Below are 27,126 nucleotides of genomic sequence, written 5' to 3'. Positions count from 1 at the left end.
GAGAGGTTTTATAGCGTTAGATTAAAGATTACAGAGATCTGAAGGACTTAGTCATTATCAGTTTAGCCTTGAAATTTGTTGGGAATGTATAATAACATACTTAAAGCTTCTGACATCAACATTTCCCCCGACCAGTTTTAGCGTAAAAGAGTGACACCCGAGCTCAGGCCGACAAATTTACTTCAAAATAAGTCACTGTACAGTTTGTTTGAATGTTACGCCCAATGCTAATTTCAGAATGTGCATATTACATATTACAGAGATATTATATGCCCTTAGTTTCCCTCTTCAGCCTAAATGAGGGGACAGCAAGTGGGTCATCTGATTTGTATAAGCAGTCATCCAGTAAGACAGCTTTTCTGTGACCTCTGAACTTAAAGGTTTCCAGTTGGCTGGTTAGGGATGCCACCTTCACTTGACCCCTTAACTCTGTATGGTAATTCCACAGTCGTGTGACAGAACAGGGGCCACACAGAGCGCTTCCAAGGCCAATGTTTAATCACAGCTCCATGTACCTTTGTGACCTTCTTTTACATTTATAGGTCCTTCAATGTGTGTATATAGACATTTTAATTTTGTTAATATCAGCTAATATCTTATATTCACCAGTGCTAATTTAGTTATGCCATGTTTCCTCAAATAATAATAATAACAACAATTAAATAAAATAAGCACATTTTACACTACACAGTTTGAAGTATATTGCCTTAAAGCCAAGACAGGTTAAGTTTAGCCTTCACTATTTCAAATAAAGGTGCTAAAAAGGGTTTTTTGAGCGATGCCATAGAAGAACCACCTTTGATTCCATAAGCAACCATTTTTGTTAAGAACTTGTTAAAATGTTTAAAAATCCATTGAAAAGTATTAGCAAGAAAGGATATTTGTTTGTTTGTTTTACATGGAACCAAAAGTGGTTCTTCTATCAACCCAAGAGTGTTCTTTTAAATTCAGACTGGGGCTAAGAGGCTAATGTAGCTAACAATCAACAAGAGCTTATATACCTACAATTAGCACTGTGTCAACTACATGTTCATTCATTAAACAGTCTCTAATAGATACAGATACTTCTAGATACTGTTATTTTAAAGAAAGGATACAAGTGTCCTGCATAGCTACAAACAGTAATGTTAAGTAATAATCTGATGTAGTGCCAATATGTGTGGGCAGTTTGTATGGAACTAATTGTGTATGAAGCTAAATGCAGCAAAGCAAAACAAAGAAAACACATTTTAATGCAAATATGGCTTGATTTAAACTTAGTGTAAGATTAGGTGTGCTGGCCTATTGCTTTAAGACTTTCACACCTGTTCCCTCTCCTCCCAAAGCAGGCAAAGTTCAATGGAGTTAAAGATGAGGAACTGATGATGTGCTGCATGTGATCAGACATAGTGGTCAGCTACTGTTTGGTGGAAACAGGTCGAGCTGTGTTAAATCCGCCCCTGCTTACAGCTGGATGGATTAAAAGGGCTTCCTGTCCCATGGCTGACCTTCAAAGCCAGGCCAGATGTTCTGCATCCTTTGAAACAAAGGCTTCAGGTGACACTTCTTAACTTTAGAGACTCTAGTATCTCATCTGAAGAAAGAACATGAACTTTTGAGATATGGGCAATGTATTTTTATGGATTTAGGTATTAGCGTGACCTAGTTTGAAAAGTTTTGAAGAAAATCAAATTTACAGATAATTCTTATAGCTCCAATTGTATGCGAACAGTTAAGATATGGTTAATGTCTATTCGCTGCTTTAGTTTCACACTAAAGCTAAAAATGCTAATGTAACTAACATGTACACAAAGCTTATACCTCAATGCTACAATGCTAATTTAGCTAACATGATGAAAGTTGTTTTCCATGTAACTAACTTGATCCTTCAAACTGTTGAACAATATCTTGCTTATGTGATTTTTGGCACAGCATTTATCTATGTGTTAAAAATATCTTAAATAACTAAAAACAGCAGTAGAAGCAACCTTGACAGAATTGTGTCCTTTACCTAATGATATGAACAAGCTGTTAGCATTACGCTGATAAGTAAATGAGGTAAACTTTCATTGCTTGTTAGCTACATTAGCCTCATAGCTTCAGTACAAAACTAAGGCAACACAACACATTTTATGCAATCAACTAAACTTGGAGCAGGGGAAAAGAGTTTAAATTAAATTTTTGCCAAACTACTGCTGTAGGAATCTGATTCTCAGCAGTGGACAGGCCACCCAAATAGATCCCCATTGATCAGTGGAACCACATGGGGCAATGCAGGGATTAGGTGCTCTTCAGGGTCAGATTTAGTACTTAGGTGGTTTTGTCTTTCTCAAGCACATGTGAAGTTCTACACAACAAACAAAGAAAAACATAACAATTAAAAGTCTTTAAAAGCAGGTTTCAGTTTAAGTTTAGCTGTTTGTAAATGCAATATTTATACGAGTTTATCAACTCTAAAAGCATTGCCGTATGCAGTTATTCTCCCTCAAATGATGAACACATTCTGTAGCTTTAATTTGGATGTATTTCTTAAATAACTTGGAAAAATGTAATCCACTCATCTTTAAGCATTCTTCAAATCTTCAGCTGTTTGCGCTTTGCACCATCTTTTCTCTGTTCCCTCTCTCTCTCTCTCTCTCTCAGTTGAAGGCTGTCAGAGTTTTTTAGAACCCAGCGAGCTGTGAAATCGCACAAATTGCTATTGCTTTACGTCTGGCCCCGGCGAACAGAGGGAGAGAAAGAAAAACGGAGGGAGAAAAAGAGGAGAGAGAGAGGGGAGATTTTCTGCTCCAACACTTCTGAACCTTTCCTGCCCCCCCACCCCTTAATCACACACACACTCACACACACGCACAGCTGCAACATGGCATGCTCCCCCTCCCCAACACTCTGCCCATTCCATCCACTCTCTACATACAAGCCCACCCCCTCAGCATACACACATCGACACACATCCTTGTTCCCACTCCACAACACCTCCACCACTTTGCTTTACAATTCGGGTCACTTCACAGAACAACTTGGCAAAGCAGCCTCAAGAGTGATAAAGCCCTCAGAGCTGCAAGTGCATCTGATAAAAACGAACACTTCCAGCAACTACCACACAAATGTCACACAAGTCGCACTGGGAACTGTGCGCTAAGGCCACAAACTAATTCTTCCCATTCATTATAATCATGAAGGATTTATTGAATTACTTTGGGCAATAAAACAATGTATTATAATCAGAAATAGATCAGAATCTCACAAGGCTCCTGGGCCTTCAAACATCAGACAATCAATAAACAAAAACTGTTCTTAAACCATAATTTTATTAAACTGCATTTGTGCACTTTCACCACCATTGGAAAAAGTGATTAAAACTGTGTCACTGTACTAATCATAATCAATTTTTCTTAATACAATAATATTTCAGGCAATTTATTTTGTGACTTTTAATAATTTAGTCATCACATATACATCGGCTAATAATTGTTCCTTTGCTGTTGATATCTAAAATAAGGTTTGTTTTCCTCAAAGGTGAAAACCAGCTTAGCTTTTCCAGATATCCTAATATGGTCATAATGCTGACCACATAGTGTCACACACCTTCAGAAGTCTATAAAACGTAAATTACTACATGCCTCACAGTAAAGACAGAGGAAGATTTTGACCCATTACAAAGCACATGTAACAACACCAATCAGTGCATAGTAACTGCATACACTGCATAGCAACAAGACTGGATACTGTATGGAGTTCAATTTTCTTCCATTATTTGTTTTAAAACTGTTAAATTACAAAATTCACTGTACTCATTTTTGGTCTTTAAAAATGTAACAGCTGTTTTGCTGGAGGGTTATATGCAATTAAATAGCTATGTATGATAAGTATTGTGTATTTTATTTTTTATTGTCCACCCTTAATTTAAACTTTTGACAGTGAATTCTACACCACATTTTCCATTCAACCTGAGATTCGTTCTTCATATGAGTTTAGACATTGTACATTTAGCACACGGAGGTAAATAAAGACTGAACATTTCAATCATGAAGCACCCCAAGGGGAGTAGAATTAAGAGTTATTCCTGGACAGCCAAATAATAAAAGAGAAACAAATATAGCTACTTTGCCTGTAAGACAGCTCCCTCTAACGGACAAATGTCGAAGGTGATGGCCTTAATATAGAATTAATTTTTAAGGAACGATGCGCTTTCTTTTTAGTTCGTTGTAATATTTGATTACACATTTTCTATCATGAATTAAATAATATATGCACCGTGATAATCTTTTTATTTATATATATTTATTTTGTATTAAGCACCATAACACACAATGTGAGTACTGAGTATAAAAAAAGGAAAACATGCAACAGTAAACAGGGAAAATACAAAAAAATACTAGAGTGTCCCAATTTAATTCCCAACTTAAATGAGCTAATATGATTTCATTTTTAATTAATTGTTTTTTTATATATATATATATATATATTTTTAACAATGTCCCTCATTGTCGATTCATAAACCTCTTTTGTTTATGCAGTATTCAAAAATACATTTAAATGCACAATTCTTTGCTGAATCTATTTAATTTATTAAATTCACTTGTTATATTAATGAAATCTTTATAAAGCTCGTTTAAAAATGAAATAATCCTGTTGTGACTTGGGAGGTCCTCACAAGATGGCGCTGCGCGGGAAACAGCAGGAGATTCAGACCAACGGAAATAAACACAGCGCTGTTCAAACCCAGCCAGCGCTGCACGAGAAGATAACCGTCACTTTTAACAAAAAATTAACGTATTAAGAAGCCAAATAACTTTTTTAAACTGCAAATTTCAGAGAACATACAGATTTACGGCAACATAATTCAGAGTAAGCCGTTTTGAATCCGAATTCGACTGCAGGGAAGAGAGCCTCAGCCAGCTGTGCCTAAGCGAAGATGAATTTGCCACAAAACCCAGATATGTTTTCCCCTTTTCAAAGTGACGATGAGGCGGTTTTATTAGAGGCAGCTGTGCGGTCAGCTGTAATGTCTATTATGAAGGTCTTTCTGGAGGTTAACGAGACGAGAGCCAAGAGTTATCAGCTGAAACTCTCCCAAATGGAAAAGGAGAACATACAGCTCAGACTGAAGTTAAAGGCGGCTGAAAGACAGCTTTGTTTGAGTTCTTCCAGAGACAGTTACGAAATCTCTGCCGATCTCACCTTCTCCCCAGAGTCCAACCAGAGTTCCAGCACTGAGATGGATGAAGAAGAGGACACAGGAGCTGTGGGATCCTCTCAAAATCTCTCAGAGAGAGAGGCCTGTCTGGAGGTTTCAGAGAGTAAACCTTTTAAAGAAGAGCCCGCGTATGAAGACACATTTTGGATCAAGAATGAAATGCATAAAGACAGCGAGCCAGTGGACTTTGAGTACCAGTATCATGTTCTGGCTCATGTGGGCAGGACAGTTAGTGGCCAACATCAGCAAGAGGCCATGTCTGTGCAGAGATTTGGACCGTTCAGCACTTTCCATCCTCCTCTTCAGGAGGATAATATAGTTGTCACAAGTGAAGAGAGAAGTATGCAGTTCTGTAGGAGTGTGTTGACAGTATAGCTAGTATGCTGGGGAGAACATCAAACCAAATATACTCTGTATGCCTATATTGTCTAATTTTGCTATTTGAATGAGATGCTCTAAAGCAGCAGTACATTAATCTAAATTCACCATGGTCAGTACCTAGTGCCATCTAGAGGGGATTAAAGCCCTCAAAATTGGGTTTTGGAGCAGTAAATTTCTCTATGAAATGTGTGGGCTTTCTCTGGAGTGATAAAGCACCTTCCAATAGAAGTCCCTGACCTTAGTGAAAACCATGTCTTAGCTGACTACATTGTGCTGAGTATTAGATTTAGTAAAGTATTGGCAGTTAATTAGATTTTTAAAGACCTTTCTTAACACATTACATTTTATGGTCTTTCACTGACCCTTTTTGATTGCACTTTCAGGGAAACTGAAAAGCAGTGAACGAGTGAAGCGATATAGAGAAAGGATACGCGCTGACCCTGAGAGGTACCTGATATTGAAGGAAAAGGAGCGCTTGAGGTATTAATATTACTAATTAACATTTATTGTTAGATGTTTTTAATAGGGCTGGCCCCGAATATTCATTCGTTAGGTAGGTATTTGGTTTATAATTTTGAGATTTTTATTTATTTTATTTTTTGATAAATGTGGTGATAAAAGCAACCCTCCACTCCACATGTATTCAGCCTTGTCAACATAAGTGTTGAACGAAGCCTAAAACAGTCTAAAACCCTACAGCAACCTACTTACAACGAAGCATGGCAAAGCTACAGTTCATTTCGTCAGCTTTACACCTCAAATTAGAACACATACAAGAAGCTCTGATTTATTTGTGTACACTCTGTGCCCTTAGTGGCACCGTGTAGCACAGGAGTTAGCGAACAACTCAGAGCCATGCTGGGAACCAAAGTGCAGCTTTAATTTTACGGTGGGAGCTGAGTTTCTGAACAATAGGGCTGGCCCCAAATATTCAGGTATTCAGATATTTGTTAATTGGGTATGTATTTGGCTTCTAACATATAAGTCTATAACATAAAAGTCTATGCAAATGAAGACTAAAACTCGGTCACGTAAAACAGCCTAACATGCTAAAACAATACACAACGAAGCTCTGTCCCTGAAATTAGAGCACCTCCACTTAAACAGGTTAAATTATATATACTCTGTGCTCCTAGTTAGTGAGCTAGTTAGCAGGTTATTGAGCTAGTTAGCAGGTTAGCGAGCGATGCTCTGAGCCACAGCGCAGCCTGGAGAGAGGGATATTAAAGTAGGGGTCAGAAGCAGATTTTGTTAATGACAACAATATACAGCACCACACTCTCTGAACACTCCGGCTGAAGCTCCAAAGCCTAAAACATTGTATTTGGGACAGCCCTAGTTTATATAAATTGTGAAAAATAAACTACCCTCACTTTAAAATAAGAGAAAGATGGTCTGAATTTTTTTTTATTGAAACCTATACTAGGAAGCATTTACATATATCACATTTTCACACATATATACATTGGAAAGTTTGAAATCATGTAAAAATGAATTATGGCTGCTTTTGGTACCTAAACATCAGTGGTTGACCTCATTATTTTACTGTCCAGGTATCTACGAAGGAGAAAAACTATTGCAGATCTGTCTGAACCCATGAAGAACCTGAAGAGAAAAGCTTGGAGAGAGGCAGCAAGGCGGCACAGAGCCAGAAAACAAGCCCAGATGGCTCTCACTTGACCAGTAAAAGGCTGATAATAAATGACCAACCAATAAATGACTGAGACATTTTATGCACACTGTAGTCTACAACCTTTGCCTGGAACGGTGCACTAACTTGTATACATTTGTAAATGTATCCACTGTAATTAGGTTGTAAATAATTAATACCCGAGTCTTTAAGCCGCATGTAGTATTTGGGGAATTCGTTGAAGTCAGATTTTGAAGGTGAGCGTTCATATTTATATGGTGCCCCAGTGCCTTGGTCCGAAAATATTTAAAATTATTTCAATGACTAAAATGGGTGTGTCCAAAAGCACTCCCCTCTTCTCTATTGACCTTCTAATGTTGCTCTAAGCAGCAGCTACCCATAATGGTAAGGTAATCATGCTCAATTCCAGGAGTCTACTTGAGGGGTATAACTCCTCTCAGCATGGCCTATGGTGCAGGAAAGGTGTGTAATCAAATGATGATATAAACAACACTTGGGAGACTGTTTAGAGTTGGGACAAAAGTCATTACAGTTTGTCTTTTCATAGCAATGTAGTATTAACAGGAATTTAAGTCCAATGTTTATTTCAGGTTGATTTGAATGTTTCAGATTATAATTCTGAGGTGTAAATAATGACAATGTAATGATTTAGGTAAAATGAGAGGAATGTTGAATTTACACAAGCTGTGAATGAATTTTGTTTGTTTATATATGCATATGCCATCAGTTGTGACCAAAACGGCCCACCACTCCCTCATTAGTGTTGTGCTGTATAGTGAGGCACTTACTTTAGTTCACACAGTGAACTAAAGTACACTTCCAGACACTTCAGACACTTCTGTCTGTTGCTGAGCAATAAAGAAACTCGCAATGCCTTTCGGTCACAGCCAAATAGCCCAAAATATTTTATTGAATTATACAGATTTAAAGCACCAGCTGCCTTTGTTTTTATTTTTATTTTTTATAAATGTTTCATTATAATTGGACCAACAGAATTGGCCCAAAATGATTTGGAATTAAATGTTATATTTTATTATTGGATACAGTTTTTTGTCCAAGGTCTGGGCGCCTCTGGTCAAATTATATTTTGTTGACTGGCTAATCTAATAACAGGCTGGTGTGGCAAAGCTTGCACTTATTACAAAGGTTATGCATTAATTGAACATCATTGTTTGTACAGACTGATTGCTCGTCACGTTTTATGGCACTCCTGTTCACTCAGTACCATTAAGACTGTTGTAATAGTTTTAGAGCATAATTGATTTTCAAGATACAGTTGATTACTCCCAGGTATCTTGGTCTGTGTACTACAGTCACTCAATGGCATGACCTGTTTAAATAAACAATCTCGTACAAATATAATATTAAACTCATAATTTATGATAAAACTAACACAAAGAAGCATAAATAAATATTGTTGCCCTAATCTGTATATCCAAATGTTGATAGCTATTATTTCCACCAATGACTTAAGGTCTTGACGCCCAGTGCCAGGTGTGGGCTAGAAGGGTATAAATTCATTTGTATTGTGCTGTGGTTTTGACTCAGAATTAATCATCTAATATCAGTGGCCTAACTAAGGATCTCACAGCGGAATGCCATCATATCCTCAAACAAGTGTTTGAGCGTCTAGACTCCGGACTTCCTACAAGAGAGTAGAGGCTGCAATTTAAGTAAAAGGGGGGCCAAACACCTATTAATACCTTTTTGTTTCAGACGAAATATTGGATGAGAAGATGTCCACAAACATTTAAATCTGGGAGGTGAGATGAGTGAAAATATAAAAATATGAATAATTTGGTGTGCTTTTGTAAATATCCACATTCATTGTACAGTGACCTATGTCAACACTAACAGGAACAACACAATTTATTTTTGTAATTAAGATTTTGAGCAGAGAATTAAACCCAATCCTAAGAGAAATAAAATACACAAATACAAATTATATTTATTTGTAAAATAACTTTATTGGAAGCAAAAATGGCCTGTTAACAAGATTTATATTTCATTAAAAAAAATCTATCTAAGTGTATTTTTAAATATCTTTCATGCATCTATTGGCAGTTAAAGGCCTAACAAAGCTATATAGTGTCATGTGTGTTACTGTATACACATTTGTGACTCGTGAAGGGAAAATAATGGTAGGATATGGGTAAAAAAAAATATTTATGCACACAATATTTAACAGTTATAAAAATTAGGAAATATTCAGTCATTAATTCTTGTAACCATTTCTTACTGCTCAGGATTGGGGTGTGTCTGGGGCATATTCACAAAATCACTTGGCACAAGGCAGGACCACACCCTACATGAGCCCCATTCGATCACAGGGCATCACACACTCACCCAGTCACTCACACTTATGGACACTTAATCCACTCCACTTACAACCGTGTTTTTAACTGTGGGAGGAAACTGGAGCACCTGGAGGAAAACCACACACACACACAGAGAGAGAACACACTACACTCCTCACAGTGAGCCAAGGTGAGTCTCGTACCCACAAACTCATAACCCAGGAGCTGTGTGAAGGCAAAGCTACCTATTGTGCCACTGCGCAGCCTTATGAAATATTTATTTGTAAAAATAATAACTTCTCAGTTTAATTACAGATTTTCATCCATTGTCTGTAACCGCTTGTCCAGTTCAGGGTCACAGTGGGTCTGGAGTCTTTCTGGAATCACTGGGAGTGAGGCAGGAACACACACTGGAGGAGGCGCAGGTCCTTGACAGGGCGACACACACATTTACTCATACACACTCGCACCTATGAGTCGCCAATCCACCTTCCAACATGTCCCTGATAGCAAGGATATGGCAGACCACTGTTGGCCCACTGAGGGCAACATTGGATGTCCACTGGTGTTTTGCACAGCATTTTCTGGGCGGACCGCTGGTGATTAAACAGAATTTTAGACAAAATGCCATTCCATTCACAATCCAATTTACATATTTCTCCTTCATTAGGTTATTTTGTTACCTTTTATACATAAGATTAGTAAATAATTTTAATCAGCACAGTGTCAACATTTTTAGCATTTAATCATTTTATATCAGGTTTATACTCATTACTATATCTCTCATAGTTGTTGGTAATATTCGTATTAGTTTGTTTTCCAGAATAAAAGCCTCTGTGAATGTAAAATCTGTTTGAGGAGATTATAAATGAGTTATATCCTGTACAGGACAGTAATCTGAGTGGTCCGATGGTGGACCAGCAGTGGTCTACAGTCAGTGGTGTGGCAGCCTTTTTATGCTAATGGACCGATATAACCCCTCTGTTAGGAGGAAACCCCACAAGTCTCTCAGAGCAGGACTTGAACCCACAACCTCCAGATCCATGGAGCCGTGACTGCAACACTACCTTCTGTGCCACCCTTCATATAATATAAATCATTTTAATAATGTTTTTATTGAATAAAAGTACATTTTAAGTTATATATCAGCTATGCTTTTTTAACATTTATATATTACGCATGTCAGTTACAATAATCAACATAAAATTGATCAATTACGTTTTTTAATTAAAACATAGCTACATTTTTTTATTATTGAACTTAGGTTTATTGTATTTGTACTGATATAAATATGTGAACACTACACATTTACACAAGCCAGTGTTTGTGAGCCGCTGCTGTTGTTGATGGTAATAACAGTGGGAGCTAATTGCTAATGGCGCAACCCACCCACAAAAGCCGGTGTTGCTCAAGGCTACGGTCTTTATGGATGACGGTAGAAATGTAAACACGGATTTACACTGAGCTGTAACGTACAGAGCATAACTGTAACAGCTAACAACAGCCTGTGGAGAGGGAGGGGAACACGAGGGGATTATATTAGTGAGGACTCGTATGTTTTCTGTGAATCATTTTGGCTTTGTTTGTTTCAGTGAAACACGAGAGAGAGAGAGAGCTACAACTGTCTCCTCTCTCGGCTTCAGCACCTGTCTGTCCGTTTCTCAGCTGCTATTGTGTGCTGTATCCTTCTTTGTGGACGCCTCTATGAGATGCCATATGGACACTGAGGACTGTATGAATTAGGCATGATGTTTCAGCCTAATTTTGCGCATGGGTTTGCATATTTTCTTGCTTATCTTTGTACATGGACCATTAAATGGAGCTGGGAGGATTCTGTTTTAAGGGTGGGCTGTAAAGGGACGAGATAAAGGACACACAACATGCCTAGACTCGTCTTCTGTCCCTGCGTTTGGTATTTTTTGGCGTATTCTGACTTTCCTTTGAATTCTTAGGCAGAAACTTTGTTCTATTTCCAGGTCTAATTTTCAAATATAAGTGGTGTGCTATGAAATAGGATATGGTTTGAAGCTGTGTGGATTGATGCTTGTTGAATTGTTCTGCTCTGTGTTGCAGTTATATACTTAAACAGCCTAGAAACTCAAAGAAGAATTATAATAACTTCTCAGTCTTGGCTACAAAGATAATTTAAGACTATATTACCCTCATTTTGTTTTCATATTATAAAGAATTTTATGTTTTAAGTAGGCTCCCATATTTAGCTGCAGTATGACCACACCTGAGCTAAATTACCCCCCATGAGCTTCTAATATTCTGAAATGTTTTCACATTTTGTAGGAATTAAAAAAAAAAAAAAGTTAAATTAATAAGTTAAAATAAACTTTACAAATGTAATAGGAATGCTCTGGAGAGTGCACTCCAGTGTGTGCTGTCGGAACTGACACTGAAAAACGGTCATAAATATGAAACCTCATTAAACACATATATATTATGATTTGGCACAGTTCATATCTGACATAAATTCTTATAAATTGTAAATTAAATATATTTTTAGGATGTAAAAAAACAGTCTCAGATGCTCTAATTTAGTGCAACAATAAGGTCTTTTTCTGGATACGCACCTGCACCTTTTGGAGAGGTTCTTTGGTTCACGTACCTCCAGCCTTTCCCTGTGGATACCTAATATTTTTACTGATTTTTCTCCACCATTTTTTCGTTTTAATACCACCAAATCCTCTGAAGCTGAACTCAAAATTGTGCCTTATTATAAATTCTGACCTTTTGGAGTCAGTGCCAGTGTCTGGGAGGCTATCAAAGGCTCTTTGGAGACTCTGTGCGCCTCCAGCTGTCTCCAACGTGACAGTTGCTTTGCTCTATGGGCTATTTGACTGTTGGAAGACTGGAATATTTGAATGTCATTGGGGGAGGACCAGGGTGGCTTGAGGAGGGGGCTGCTCAATAGAAGCTTGCATGCATGCCATTTGACTGGAGCAAGTGGAGGCTTGTGCTTGTGTGGTGCCTATTGGGCCCTTTTTGAGGCACCAGGGCCTTCTGTTGGGCTCCAAAATGGTATAGTCCAATATGAACACCCCTGCTTTGAGAGCTGACATGGAAGTGGCCCTGTTGCAGGGATTGCTGGGAAGAAGAAGTACAGTCGAGATTGGGAATTTGGAGAGGGAGGTAGCTCTCTAAAGAGGTAAGAAAGTCTATGATGTCCCATGGCTAGGCTGCCAAAGGATGGATGGGGTGCATTGGGAGGCTCTATGGCTCACATCCATGCTAGTGGATGCATGTTTTGAGGTGTTATATTGGGTCTATATTGGGTTGAAAAAAGGATATGTGGCTCAGCTTGTATAAGGAACTATGGGCAGCCTGCTAGGGGGAGCTAGAGCTAAGCTGGCCAGGCACAGGCTTGATTGTGATCTGATCTGGAGGGGATGTGGACCCACTGAGCTACTCACATTGTTGGACAAAACATGGAAAAGTGTTGTGTAGTTGTGTTATGGCTCTGGAAAGTTGTTTTATACAATACTTCTGTCTTGGTCCCAGGGCTGCTGTCCATGGGGAGTGCCAAGATTAGCAAGTAGGCTATCCTCTGTGAAAGAAAGAGAGAATACTGTTAGAAAAGACACTCATGAGGAAGGACAGACATTCAATGTAAATATGTTTATGCAAATGATCTCCTCTAGTGTGTTTTTGTGTCATTTTGCCAGTCAAATTTAACAGATTAACTCCCTCTCTGTGTATTGACAGAGAGCTTTAAAGATGGCCGCTCCTCAGTGGAGTGAGAGCAGTTGAAGTTGCTTACTTCCTGACTCAAGCCCCATTCTGCATTGCATTCCAAAGTTTCCTACAAGAGGACATATTAAAATGTATAATTAATTGATGAGAATTGTGATTTAATTTAAATTTTTAACATTTTTGTGAGGCTAATTAGCCTGGGGGATAGTGTGTTTTGATTTATTCTGACTGTGTTTGTTGTGGAGTAGCCTCAGTCCTCGTGGTTCACATGCTGTGAAGGGATCGATTGTGTACAAAGTCACCGGAGACCGAGCGGGAACCTGTTTAACCTTTTAACCGTTTAACAGTTTTATTGTGTGTAAACAATGACTAGTTTGGATAGTCTCATATTCCTAAGACTATTGTTTTTAGACTGTTTGAGGCTCAGCAGAGATCACAGAAGTTCATACAAGGTCAATTCATTCCTAACAATGCCTTTACATTCAAAGGGGGCATGGGAGTCAAGGCCCTTAAACCCCTCAAAGGGTTAAAATGACCTGAAGGTGGATGTTTTTGTATAAAATTTTAAATTAATATTCTGTTTTTGCTTCAGTTACATAATTAAAATACTCTAGAAACACAACATTAATTCTATATGTTTATATATTAATTACAAATTAAATTAAACACATTAACCCTTTCATCGCCCACGAATTATGACCTTTTTGAAACGTCCCGTTTCCTGAATGTGGATTTATATCGGCCAACATATTTGATTTAGCTCAGTTTTATGTTTAAAACTTCATTATAGTCTCTGTTCTGTCAGGAACAAACATGAAATTTAACATATTAAATAATTAACATATTTCTAATGAATGCCAATATATTGTCAAATACATAGAGGAAGCCATAATGAAAAAAGGAAGTGATTAAATCTCAAGAAACAGCATGTTAAAGAAGTACATGTTGGAAAATATATCTAAAAAACGAATAATCTCTCTTAAAAATGATCTTATCTTATTATCTTATCTTATTATTCACACTTAAACAGTGACCCAGTGTTGGATTTGAAGAAATCACATCCACAACCTTTGTGTTCATCTTTGATTCTCAGGACCTAAAAGTGTCCAGGATGTAAAGGGTTAATTCTGAACTCTCCTGGTGGCCTGCCAATCAAGTTGTGTCTGTGTTCAGTGTCACATATTTCGGTCATTAATGTAAAAAATGTAAATCACTGCCCCCTCTGGTGAGGCACGGTAATTTTGAAAGCCGTCACTCTGTGAATTAGTAAAGTACAGCTCTTGGATAAAAAAAATAAGAAAAAAGAAATATAACACCTACAGACATGTTTGGAGCAGCCCTGAGGGCAGCTTTTCTTTAGAAGCCACTGCAAGCAAAGACACACCATGAACCTAAGACCTCCCCCCAGTGGTATGTGAGTAGGTGTGAGCTGCAAGTGTCAAGAGTTGGAGTCAAGTCCAAGCCCTGTGCACTCAGTTTAGCATCTGTCAGTTCTCCACTTCACTCCCTGAGCCTTGTTGGGATACTGAGTTGATGGAAACCACTTGGAAGTATGATAAATAGGCAGCCTAGTTATCTTTAAAGTGGCTTTACCTCAAACAGTTCCAGTCTAATTCTTGTAGCTATTTAGAAATACAAGAGCTGTTTTTCTTTACATGATTCTTTGGAAAAAAAAACCTCTGTCCACGCCCATCCCAAACATCTTGTTTGATATATCATTCATGCCATTCTCATGCAGTGTCGAATACGCCTATAGTCTATAAACCCCTTCATAAAAACTGAGGATTGTCTAATAGGAATGTTCCTCAGCTGTTTTCTGATCAGACAAGCTTGACTTTGGGCTTTGGACTAAACTGAGAAATCCTGCTTTGGGGAATTTGGTCCTGATCAGAGTTTGAGGAATAGTTTAGGTCAAATGTTTATCACTTATTTTTTGAACAGAGAGAGTCCACCTTGTGGGGGTCACTTTGGGACACAGTACAGTCAAACCAAAGTGTGTTTTTAAGCCTTAGTTTAAGTTGATTTTGAAATATTTCTAGTGAAGCATTTAATCACATTTTACTTTCATCGGAGGAAAAAAAATAAGTGAAACATTTGCCATAAATATAGCAGCTTAGTGACCCTCTGCTTTAGTCATCACAAAAGAATGGAAACAAGAATGAAAGAGATATGTAACATTGTGAACTACACCAGCCAAATACTGTGAAATAAACATTTCATATTGTTGATGTCAATAAAAAAGCAAGTACCTTCATTTTTTTCCAGTTTTTGACATCATCTGACAATAGTGACAACAATATTGAGACCAATATAAGTGCTGTTTTTTTTCTTCTTGTGTAAATTCTGTACGTTTTTTGGAGAAGCTTTTCTCCACAGTGAGGATAACACACAGTATGTGTGCACTTCTACAGAACATTACATTTGTAAATGGCATTAAAATGATTCCTTGTAATCGCTTTCATTTTTTCCCAGGAACTCCTATCACCTGAGCACTAACCTGGGTTTATACCCAATCAAACTTTCTCTTCCACTGTATACGCTGGAAATGAGTCCATTAAGCTTTAATGTTAGTTTTCCTTTTCTAATCTAATCAAGGGAATTATCAGTAGTCAAAAAAAACATTGACCAAATAATATTTAATTGAAAAACACATTGTGAACATGTCTAGAAGTATCGTGATGTTATATATTTGCCATATCGCCTACCCCTGTTTCTCAGGTTCTAACGTTTGAAAGCCTTTGTAGCCCACTGCACGTTGTTTTGTCACACATCTCACAAAGGAAGAGTAGAAAAGGCAAAGGATGAGACCAACTAAATTCCTGTTGCTATTTTTCTAATCTTTTATTGTGAAGTCATTGTTCATAATCGAGAAATATCATTCTGACTTTCATCTGCCTGTTGTGCACTCAGACCACAGTCAGCACAGATGGCTGTTTGATATATGTCCGAACGTTGGTCAATTTCTTAAGGACTGTGTTAATTCTGCACTGAGAGAAGCAGCAACTAAACATTTTCATGAGACATTTTTGAGTTTTTCATTAACTTTCATTGTAAAGAAAGTAAATGAAACATTTACCAAAAGTCTAACACCTTATTCTTCTATATAGAAATGTAGTATTTTGGTCTACACCAGTCAAATACTGAGCAGTAAACTTTATCTTTGATGTCCACAGAAGAGCGCACACCTTTTAATTTTTCAATATCATTTGACAATAATGTTAACCATTAACCATTTTTGAAGGTTTGGTTTTACACAGTAAATATCTCATATCAGTTCTGTGTAATATTATATTTATCAGTAGTTAACAAGTGATTCCATGTTATCTCGTTTTATTTTTCCACAGGAACACCAATCACCTGACAAATATCCTGGGTCTACACCTTCAGAGACAACTGCAACGTAAGACCCAACTTTCCCCTCTCGCTGTAATACACTGGAAATGGTGGTGGCTACAGAGTCCATGCATGTGTTATATCCATCCTAGGATCCTGTTTATTATTCTTAAATATTGGTTTGAAATGTAAAGTCATAGTGCAGGGCTTCCCAAACATCTTGGGAAAAATTCCCTTAAATATTATGGAAGTAGGGCTGGACGATATGAGCAAAATTTATATCATGATATATTTCCTAAATTCGGGGCGATATGATGCAATTCCGATATTGATATGAACAGTGTAAAAGCCACAGAAAAACTGCCAAGATCAAACAAGAAACATGACATCACCATCAAACATAAACCTATTGGCTTTGTCAATATTAATACTTTTAAAGTAACTTTAAAATTGTGCACGATAAACTGAAGCCCCCTGGAAGGAACGCCAGTCAGTGATAGACGCTGTAAATAATGTATGTTGAAATAGTGAAAATGTGTTTAAAAATCATATATCATTGTTATAATAACATTTATATTGTGATGTATATTGATATTAAATTATTGTCCAGCCCTAGGTGGAAGTTCTGCATCCCCCAGTTTTTTTTAAATCTATTTATTTTTAAATTCTAGGTTAATATTTCAGAAATATTTTGACCAAGAATAACACATACACAAATAAAAGAAGTTAATAAATCAAAAGTAGATCTTGTTACTTCCCCCAGGACCCCGTTTTCATAAATGCTATGGTAGACAATAAGACACTGCCAGACAATTACAGTCTGGCTTTCCTTCTGTGAAGTTGTTCCTCCCTTTTTTTTAACCATCTTTTTATTTGTGGTTTTGCTGCCTTTTCTCTGACCTCTCTGTCAGAGGACAGCATTTAACCACAAGTTCCTTTGTCATGCTGCAACATTGCAACATGTATGTATTTGAAAACAGCAGGCGATTCTCAGTGACTCCACGGTTTTTAAGGTGTTTAAGGGTCATCATCTGAAATGATTAGGTGTTTCTCTCTATAAATGAATGAAGCAGAACTAGATCATCAAGCATGGTCATATTTTGTCTCTAGACTATCAAGCAAAACTGGACTGTCTGCAAAAAAACAAAAAAAAACAAATCCCATACATTCAGAGAAAACAGGCTTTGTCTGTAGTGTCCCTCTCAGCTGTTCTTTTCAGGCAGCAGCTGAGAACAGTTGTAGAACTGCTGCATAACTTTTGGCAAAGCCTCAAACAACAAAGCCATTCATTTCCTGCTCTTCTTTGTGCCCTGTATCGTGTTGTGTCTAAATGTAATATTTGTGTTAACTGAGTGAGTAAATACTTCTGCAGTTGGGGATTTATGACCAATCAAGGCAAAGCGCGTCGCAGCCATTTTCTGTGCAGTGACAAGGGATTGCGGAACAGCTGCATTTTCTTTTTTTCCTTCCCTAACCCAATCAGCATTGCACAGACATGAGTCACTCCCACACCCTGCCCTTATATGGCTCAGAGGCAGGCGCTTTCTCTCCAGCAGGAGACTGAAATGGTGGCTGCCTGTACAAAAACAGCAGCAGCACCATTAGGAAGGGAACAGCTACAGACGAAAACCAGGTAAGATTCTTAGCTTGGCCCCATTTTCTCTTCACGCTTTTAATCAACATGCCTCCTGCAAAGAGGTTTTGTGATTGTCTTCATGTTTAATGTGTTTATTCAGGCTGCAGTTGGGCTGTTGTTTTTCCTCTGAAGCTAACCAGTTTAGCCTGATATGGGTAGTGCTCTGTAGCTCCACTCCTCGCCTTGTGTAATGGAAAAAATGAATGAAACGTATTTAACCTTTTATTTATCTATTTATTTTGCTGGTGGAAGTTCTGTTTTTTCTTTAATATGAACAGTATCAGATATCTGACCCTATCAGAGGGTGGCAATCTGCTAACTAGTTTTAGCTTGGGGATAACAGTGGGAGTTTCATATGTCTTAGAATGCCTGTTGGCTTGAAAATCGATCCTTAGCTGCAACTAACAGCCATTATGTGAATATGCGATTAAGTCTCTACCCTTTATTTACGTTCCTCTTCAGGAACTGGCACAAGCTTCCTCCCAAGATCTGAAGCATTATTTCAGGTTTTCAGGAGACCTTGTAGTGGTGAAACAGGTTAAGCTAAGTACTGGGCCAAAGATTCTTAAAGGATAGCAGGCGTTACCACCTCAACTTTAGTTCTGTATGAGAAAAGAGTTTGGAAATTATGGCCAATTTAGTGTTTGAAAAAGACAGGTCTCATATATATCTATATAAAGGTAACTGCCACGTTTCTCTCAGCTGTTTCAGAACTGGACAGCAACCTACTACACCCATTGGGGTGGGGAGGGGGGTTGTAGTGGATTGCTTTTTCACTAAGGAGATGGATTTTTGACATCACGCTAACTGCTAATGGAAAAATTTGGGTCAGTAAAAATTAAGAGGAACTGAAATAATAAAAAAAAAACCTGATTGTGTAGTGTGTCTTGACTGATATAGATAATGATTAATGATATTTCTTGCAGTAGGTGTGCGAGAGATGGTGGGAATGTAACAATATGCATTGCGATATTTATCATGACAAGATATTTACCGCATATTAAGTATGCGTTATGATATTTTGTTTGATAAGTCGGATCAGACTATCAGAGTTTGACATGCCACAGTTGCTGCAGATGTTAAAGGTCTGAATGTGATGTAATTACACATTTTTGTCATGCTGACCATTGCTACCATACCATGAGAGTTGAGTATCCTATTAACCATGGATTGTTTTCTTCTTTCAGAACCACAGGGGACCAAAGACTATCTGGATGAAAGGCTGGTGACTCTTTGCATTCATGGCCGACAAGGAACAAATCAAACAGACTGCGGTCAAGGTGCTGGGCTATGTGGAGAAGCTCTCCTCGTTTGCCTCCTCCATAGACCCCCTCTTCGGGATCGTGACCTCCTTGATCGGGGTCGTGAGAAAGGGGCTGGGGGACGAAGAAGTTAAAGAGGTGGATAATGACTTCCGCCAGGTCCATGATAAACTGGAGAGCATCTCTGCGAAGAACAAGCAGACCCTGCGGCAGATCCACATAGACGAGGTCAACGAGACCTTCGGCAAGTATGAGGAATACATCAAGCATCAGTACGGTGCCTTCAACACCATGGTTCAGAGGGTCAAGGTGGATCCTGAAAACGCAAGCAAGTTCATGAGGGATTTTGAGAAGATCTATGAAAGGGACAAGAGCGACATGAGCTTGGATGTGTACTATCGTGGAGTCATGGGGACTGGATCTGTCTTTGGAAGACCCCTGCTGAAAGTGTACTTGGAGCACTGCGAAGGGGACAGGAAGGTGATGGAAGCCAGATGCTCTCACCTGGCTCATCTCTTCCATATCGGCCTCATAGCGTTAATGGCTTACACCTCCGTCACTGAGGATGACGAGGATGAGGTCAGGGAGAAATGGGCCCAAAGGGTCATTGACATTCAGGACAAGATGCAAGAGATCCTGGACCAGTGTCAGGATGAGGACTGAGATCAGATGCACTGAAACATATTTTAAGATATAGGTATCTATTATTCTGTGTAATGGAACAAAGCAATCAAAGAAGCCAAAGTGACTTATTATGGGTATCAAGAAACCTTTTCCTCTTTCTGTGCTCTTTCCTATATAATGTTTAATTTTTGTATAGCACTTAAAACGTCTTTACTATTTTCCTTTACATTCCACAAGATTATAGACACAAAATATGACGTATGCTGATATGCTGAACCTTATATTGTGGCTGAATGTATAGTAAAGCAGGCAGCTTTGCGTTGATAGATATTTGTATTTGATTTTACATGCAGTTTTTACTGTTGTTCATGTCATTACAACTGTGTACCACACTATTTTGTTTGCAGAAAAATAAATATTTGCCATTTCCAGAACATTCTGAACTTAGCCTCTGTCTGTATTGGCTTTCAGTTGCAGCTGCAATTATTTGTTAATAAAATATATCTAAAAATACAATATATGTCCAAAAGTGTGTAGGCAAATTTATATAACTAGTAAATTCAGCAACTTTAATATGGCCTCATGGAGGACACAGGTTGTGCAGCTTGTATGATCTACAGAAGGAAGCATAAAACAATAGGGGATGCTCTGCAGTCTTACATGAGTGTGATGTTACAATGACAATTTATTGGGGTGTAAAGCTGTGGAGCAGTGTAACTATTTTCTAGAGCAGGGGTAATTAACTAAAAATTCATTAAGGTCCATTTAGAGAAGATTTTCCCAATCTCAGGTCTGGAACATAATGTATAACTTGCATTATGATCAGTGCCATAGCCTTACAATTATAGCATCAGTTTATGTAGTTAACGACTAAATGTCTAATCAAATTACACTTTCCAATTACGTTGACAATATTTATAAATATTACAAATAAATACTCTAAATAAAATGCCCTTTTTTCATTTCAAATAAAATTATGATTCTGAAAAAAAAAATCATTTAAACTAAGTTCCTAATGACTTTGGAGTTGACTTTACTGCTTTTCCATAACCAGCAATCTGATTAGCTCTTACTGCTTGAGGGTGGGACTTTATCCATTAACTACAAGCTGATTGGATGTTTATGCAGGAGGCTTGAACTTTATCCATAAACAGAATCCATGTTCAGCGTTATGAGAATTTAAACCAGTAATTGTTCCCTTCTTATTAAAGTTTCTGGTTTTAACTCAACACAACACTGTTTTCCTGAATGTGTCCCAAAAGTGCTTTTATCACATCCCTTGGACTCTATTTACTGGCCTCAAGACAGCGGTGTCCTGGAGTCACTCATTCGAGTCACAGTGTTCATCATAATGCACAGATCTGATTGGCTGAGTAACCTCTCATGTGATATGCAGAAACGCATGTGATTAGTCTGAGAGTTTCCTGGAGCGCTAAACCTGAACAGTAAAAATGCACCATTTTAAAAATAAACACACGGTTCAAAATCAGTTACAGGTCCAGGTCCGGATAGAACAGCATCTGGGTCCGGACTCAGACCATGATCCGCCTATTCATGACCCCTGCTCTAGTGTGATACAACTCCATTCAGAACTTGAGGTTTGATGGAATGGGATTTGTGACCAAAAACTAGTCGTCTAACATCAGAAATGACCTCATGGTTAAATGCCATCACCCAACCATTAAGAGTAGACTGCTCCAAAAAGGGACAAATTATGTCTTATTGCCCTGGATTTCTGCCATATAGTATGCTATATATGTAACATTTATATGGCTATTGTGGAAGTCTCTGAATAAATATCAGTTGAAAAAAGATCTCATTCATATTTGCTGAGCTACTCATTTTAGCTGGATATGTAAATGTTTCTTTTGCATGTTTTGCATGCACCAACCACTACTGGCACTCCAGAGGTTTACATCTTTACACATTACCATGACAACTAAACTTAAACTGATGCCTGTGGCAAACAGCCATGATATTCTCAAACTGCCAAGCAAATGTTAGCTTACCTCAATGCCTCAATGTGACTAACGTCCATGCAAGTGATGGATTCGACCTCACGTAAGGTGACCGTTATCTTATAACGGTTTAAATGAGCGAAGCCAGACTGGATTGTTTTAAGGTACACTGGGTTTTAAATTTTGTTAATACAGTTACATGCTAAACTTTGGCCACCACTTTTTGCAGTTTTACTCGTTTTAGTGCACTATTTCAACATATGGGTAACAATATATGCTGTGTCCAGACATGTTAAAATAACTTGCATTTAGCAAAATTTTAATTAACTTTGCCCTTAAAAAAGCAAATGGAAAGTATGCATTTATGTTAACTCAAGAAAATAATTTGACCACTGTAAATGAATATGCTGCTGGGACAAAACCATGAATTTGTGCACTTTATACTAGGTTAAGAGTATTTTGTGTGTATATATGTTGTGTTCTGCCTGTTCATATACAATTGTATATTACTACAATACAGATAGAGTGCTTTCAGTGAATGTGGATTGACATTAAAGTAGCTCATGTGAACCTTTTCTTCCCTTTTAGGCATTAAGAAATCATTGCTATGGCTGACTTGGAAATCTTAGAGGATCGGGACAAGCTGAAGAGAGGGCTGGTGAAAGTCCTGGAGTGTGTTGCTACAATCTCCTCAGCAGCAGCGGTGGTGAACCCTATCTTTGGAGTGGCGGGCTCGCTGATCCGTGTGGTTCTCCACCAGATCGATGACGAAGAGATCCAGACTCTGAAGCGAGAGTTCGGCAGCGTGAACCGGGCGCTGGACGAGATCTCGCAGCAGAACCGAAGCGCCCTGCTGCAGATTAAGAAGGAGACGCTGGACAACCAGTACGGCCGCGTGGAGGAGAACATCCGCAACCAGTTCCGCAAGTTCATGGAGATCGTGGAGGCGAAACCCGAGCAGCAGCAGCGCAAGAAAGACGACTTTGAAGAGAGCTTCGCCAACGACATGGGTGACCAGAACCTGCACACGCTGTACGATGGTGTGATGGGGAAACCCAAGCTCTTCAGCAAACCCATCCTGGAAGTGTACATGACTCACTGCCATGGAGACCGGAGGGTGATGGAGCGCCTCTGCACTCGCCTCACTTACCTCTTCTGCATTGGCCTCATCGCCCTCATGGGCTACGCCGCCATCATCGGGGACGACGAGGAAGGTTTGAGCGAGGAATGGTCAGAGAAGATGGAAAACGTGCAGGAGAAGATGCAGGAGGTGCTGAGGAGATGCAAGTGATCGCTCCTCCTATTCCTCACATAGGACTCTTTGTGCATTCCCTAGAGCAGTGGTCCTGCAGATCTACCTTCCTGAAGAATCTAGTAGCAACTAGGGCTAAGATTAAGAATAAAACTCACTGTTGTTTTTGGATAATAATAATAGATAAGTCAGCTCCTAAAGATCTGCCAACCTGCAATTTAGTGTCAACCTGACAACATCTATTCCAGGTGATTAAATAATCAAAGAACCAAAAAGTAGTGCTAAGTTAGCAATTTGCATTATGCAAATAATATACTGCCATTTGGGGCATCTATATCTATGTCAAACTAGCCCTAAAAAGTCTTATAAAGCCATTTACTTAGATTCTACAGTTTTGGCTTCCCACTGAACTCTGCAGGAAGGTAGAAGGGTCATGGACCATGGCTCTAAGGAAGTCTCCCTGTCCCCCTCTACTTCCTTTCTATTGTTTTTTCTATGTTATTCTTCTACTTTTCTGTCTCTTTTTGTGTGTTATCAATAGCCTCATGAATCCTGCTACAAATGCACACACTGTGATTCAGTCTCGTTGACAAACACTAAACATGGCCCAAAACCGAAGCCATCAAGACAGAACATCTGTCCAAGTTGTAATCAAAGGGTTTGGTGTCATTAATGCACCTGTTATGTAGAATATATTTTCGTGCAATGCCAATCCTTTTATTCCTTGATTGTCTTATTGTATATTACCCAACCTTTCCCACGCCTGGAGGCCTTGCTAATGGTTACAGTTGAGGAAGTCTCAAAATGCCAGTGTATACCACAAGAACAAAATGAAGAACCGCTTGTGTGTATACGTAAAGGATTTCCAACCACAAATTAGCTCACCCAAACAAAGCCAGAGGGCTTAAAGGCCTCTGTCTATACTTGCAGATAACAAAATGTCTACCCTGTTATAATGAATAGTATCACTGCGTCATGATCACACCCAGTGACTTGCTAGGGATTTGTCTTAGAAAATCAAGACCAATCCCAAACAGTTATTCAAAAGCCCTTTGTAAACTGCTGGCTCTATAGGCTTTGTGCCATGAGCCAAACCCTGACTCCGTGAAGCGACATAAACCTTGATATGATGCTGTCATCCTACAACGTCCTATGACACTAAGTAAAGACTCTAAAAAGTTGCTTTTAGGGGGTTAACACTACTTCTTTCGTTTGTAAACCTAATACGGTTTGGCTGGACTGTTTTCCACACAAAATACTTGTGAATTATTGACATATTTTGCAGTTTACAATCATAGATCATACAGAAATAACACTAGGGTTCAGTTTCCAATACAAGGAATTAATCCAAGTCCTGGACTACGCATCATTCTGAATGGAGATTGCACTTTAAAAGGTAGATGTCGTACAAGACTAGGTTAAAAAAATTCCTGGAAAACAACCCTTTATGTTTATAAGGCATGCCTTCACTAACATGTCCTTAAATGCTGGAAATAAAACACTAAAGGAATATTAGCCTAGTTTAAGCCTGACCTATATATACATATATATACCATAACACTAAAAAAAAAAACAATTACACATTTATAATGGCCAAAAGCTAATTTGCACGTTTGATGCCTCTGCTACACAGTGATCTTATAACATACTCGTTATTTCATTATCCACATTATTGTATGGAGCATCTGTGCTTGTATAAATAATGCTATAAAAATTCAGTTATTTTTTAAATATATTATCAACATCCTACAGCACTGTGCAAAAACACAGTGATTGTTGTGCAGTCCTGTATGATCACACAAAAAAAAGTTGTGCTTGTGCATTTTTATTATTTTTGCACAGATTGCTCCTAGATCTTTATCTTTTATAGTTTTCAAAGGAAGAACGTGAAGAAGAGCAGCTTATTTGGAAATTTTAATCACAAGTCTATATGTTCAGTCTGTTACTTTTTTTTCCATTGTGAGGTCCTACACTTGATAAAGAACAATATCCCTATAGTATTTTATGTTAAATTTGTGTGGTTTTTATATTTTTGGATTTTTCTGTTTTTTTTTTTGTTTTTTGTTTTTTTGTAGTGATGTCTGCACAGTAGCTCCAACGTTGTCTAATTACTCATATATAGATTTATGATGTATCTCTCCAAGTGTACTCAGCTTTGGTGGGCCATTTCCCAAACCATGCCACTAGTGCCTCCTGTGTATTTCAGCTTACATCCATTACTTTCTCTCTTCTCTGGTGGGTGCAGTATCCAGGAATAGACTGCGTAGGCTTGGTTTCAAATCACTTAAATGTATGTATATGCGCTTAATTCAGTTATTATGCACTTTCAAATTCAGACGAACAATAGCATTTTCTTTTATGAGACGTCGGCTGTGGCGTCTTGACATCACAGAATGCAGATCAGTTTTGGAGTTTGCACTGCAGACAGCGGGAGGTTAACTGAAAATGAAGATGCTTCTTGTAAATATTGGTAATGGTGGCTATTTTTGTTGCTGTTCAGAATTGTATAAAATACTGCAGCACCGCAAATAAAGATAGCATTTTAAACCAAAAATGTGTTTTTTTGTTGGCGGGGGGGGGGGGGGGGGTTTACTTATTCACAAAATCATATTAACACGAATGTAATGCATTTGTAATGGATTGAAATCATGATCAAGTCGAGACCACTTAAAATAGGCAAGAAATGATGTTGAAGCTAAGCTGATATAAGACTTCATTAGTCCATTCAATTGAAGAAAGTTTGAATATGTGTTTACGTAAAAACGTCTACATTATTATCAATCTACATTAATTGCAAAAGTAAGCAAAGTAAAACAGTTGTTTTAATGCAGTTTTACATTCAAACGATAGGGAACAGTGCATATTTTAAATGAGTAATTTCACTATATTTTAATAAACAGGCCAACTCCAGGCCATCGTTACATGGAAAGCTGCCTACTAAAAACTGAAATATGCTCTTCTTGGTCTCTCCTTTGGAGAAAGTGGCAGAACCCTTTGCAGCGCTATTGGTTTTCAGATCTGTGACGTCAGATTAGGTCTGTTATGTCATTGAAATCTAGATGGCGCCATTCTCTTTAAAACGCAAAGACTTCAACTGATGTAATATAGAACTACACATGATTTGCCAAATATTTACTGGGGTTTGATGCTGCCATATGGGGGGAGGGGGGAAAGTGAGGCTGATTCTAAGAGCCTGTGACTGACAGGGGACCTAAAGACACTTTTTGTTACAGTGCGTTCACACTAGCAGGCGACAGACGACAAGTGACCCATCATTTCGAATGTGATTCATAGCCACGCTTCAGTAACAAGCGACAGAGCAACAAATCGAGTTGAGATTTTCTCAACTTTATGCAAATTAGTTATGACATGGTGAAGCCACATTTTCCGTCTGGAATGAACAGACGCAATGGGACAAAATTCCCAGATTCTGCTCTATAAACGTTTTTTCATGAATTGATGTTTGAGGAGTACATTTGAAAAATGAACAGACACTGATTCCAACTAAATTAGTGCCTCATGGCACGTTTGAATGAAGCATAACAGCGAATGCCAGATGTATGAGATTCTATCCCACCTCAACCCCACTCACCACCACCACCTCCCCAGTTCGCTGCGCACAAACTCTTGTTCCGGCGTGCACCCTATTTCACCCTATTTACTGTAACATGCTTTGTTTTCATTCTTATTATAAACTATTACTCTTTTCCATTTGGTTGGAATTGCCACACTGAGCAGAAATAAAACTGAAAGGACAACTAAATGAATGGCTCATAGCAAGTTTCAACGAGGCATGATAGTGGGTGCCAGACAGATAAGACATTCATAAACCCTAGTTGTGCAGGCCACGATCA

At 38.3% G+C, this 27,126-nt stretch overlaps 2 protein-coding genes and 1 long non-coding RNA gene across 10 annotated transcripts in view; 2 read left to right on the top strand and 1 right to left on the bottom strand.

The window, feature by feature from the left end:
- Positions 1-4,629: 4,629 nt before the first annotated feature.
- Positions 4,630-8,605, top strand: LOC136705541 (uncharacterized). The gene is made up of 3 exons (XM_066679171.1): positions 4,630-5,519; positions 5,944-6,040; positions 7,114-8,605. The coding sequence occupies exons 1-3, from the start codon at positions 4,898-4,900 to the stop codon at positions 7,238-7,240; spliced, it is 846 nt and encodes a 281-aa protein (XP_066535268.1). The 5' UTR covers positions 4,630-4,897; the 3' UTR covers positions 7,241-8,605.
- A 2,072-nt stretch (positions 8,606-10,677) lies between these two features.
- On the top strand, positions 10,678-25,815 carry LOC136667105 (protein rapunzel-like). 8 transcript variants are annotated; one of them, XM_066644995.1, is made up of 4 exons: positions 10,679-11,050; positions 16,552-16,607; positions 18,097-18,173; positions 19,364-20,489. In XM_066644995.1, exon 4 carries the CDS (start codon positions 19,418-19,420, stop codon positions 20,099-20,101), a length of 684 nt encoding a protein of 227 aa, XP_066501092.1. In that variant the 5' UTR covers positions 10,679-11,050; positions 16,552-16,607; positions 18,097-18,173; positions 19,364-19,417; the 3' UTR covers positions 20,102-20,489. The 8 variants fall into 8 exon arrangements, with proteins under 8 accessions (XP_066501096.1, XP_066501092.1, XP_066501098.1 ...); XM_066644994.1 differs by lacking the exon at positions 10,679-11,050 and adding an exon at positions 12,146-12,662; XM_066644996.1 differs by lacking the exon at positions 10,679-11,050 and adding an exon at positions 12,146-12,662 and having other exon boundaries at positions 18,024-18,173.
- The window catches only part of LOC136667207 (uncharacterized), a 192,409-nt gene continuing 177,953 nt past the window's right edge, over positions 12,671-27,126 (bottom strand). Inside the window, exon 8 of the long non-coding RNA XR_010795423.1 lies at positions 12,671-13,061. This is a non-coding gene — a long non-coding RNA (uncharacterized lncRNA). The remainder of the gene's footprint in view (positions 13,062-27,126) is intronic.

This window comes from Hoplias malabaricus, chromosome 1 (assembly GCF_029633855.1).
Source record: "Hoplias malabaricus isolate fHopMal1 chromosome 1, fHopMal1.hap1, whole genome shotgun sequence".
NCBI lineage: Eukaryota > Metazoa > Chordata > Actinopteri > Characiformes > Erythrinidae > Hoplias > Hoplias malabaricus.
The sequence above is the reverse complement of the archived record's forward strand: the minus strand, read 5'-3'. Positions and strand labels throughout refer to the sequence as shown.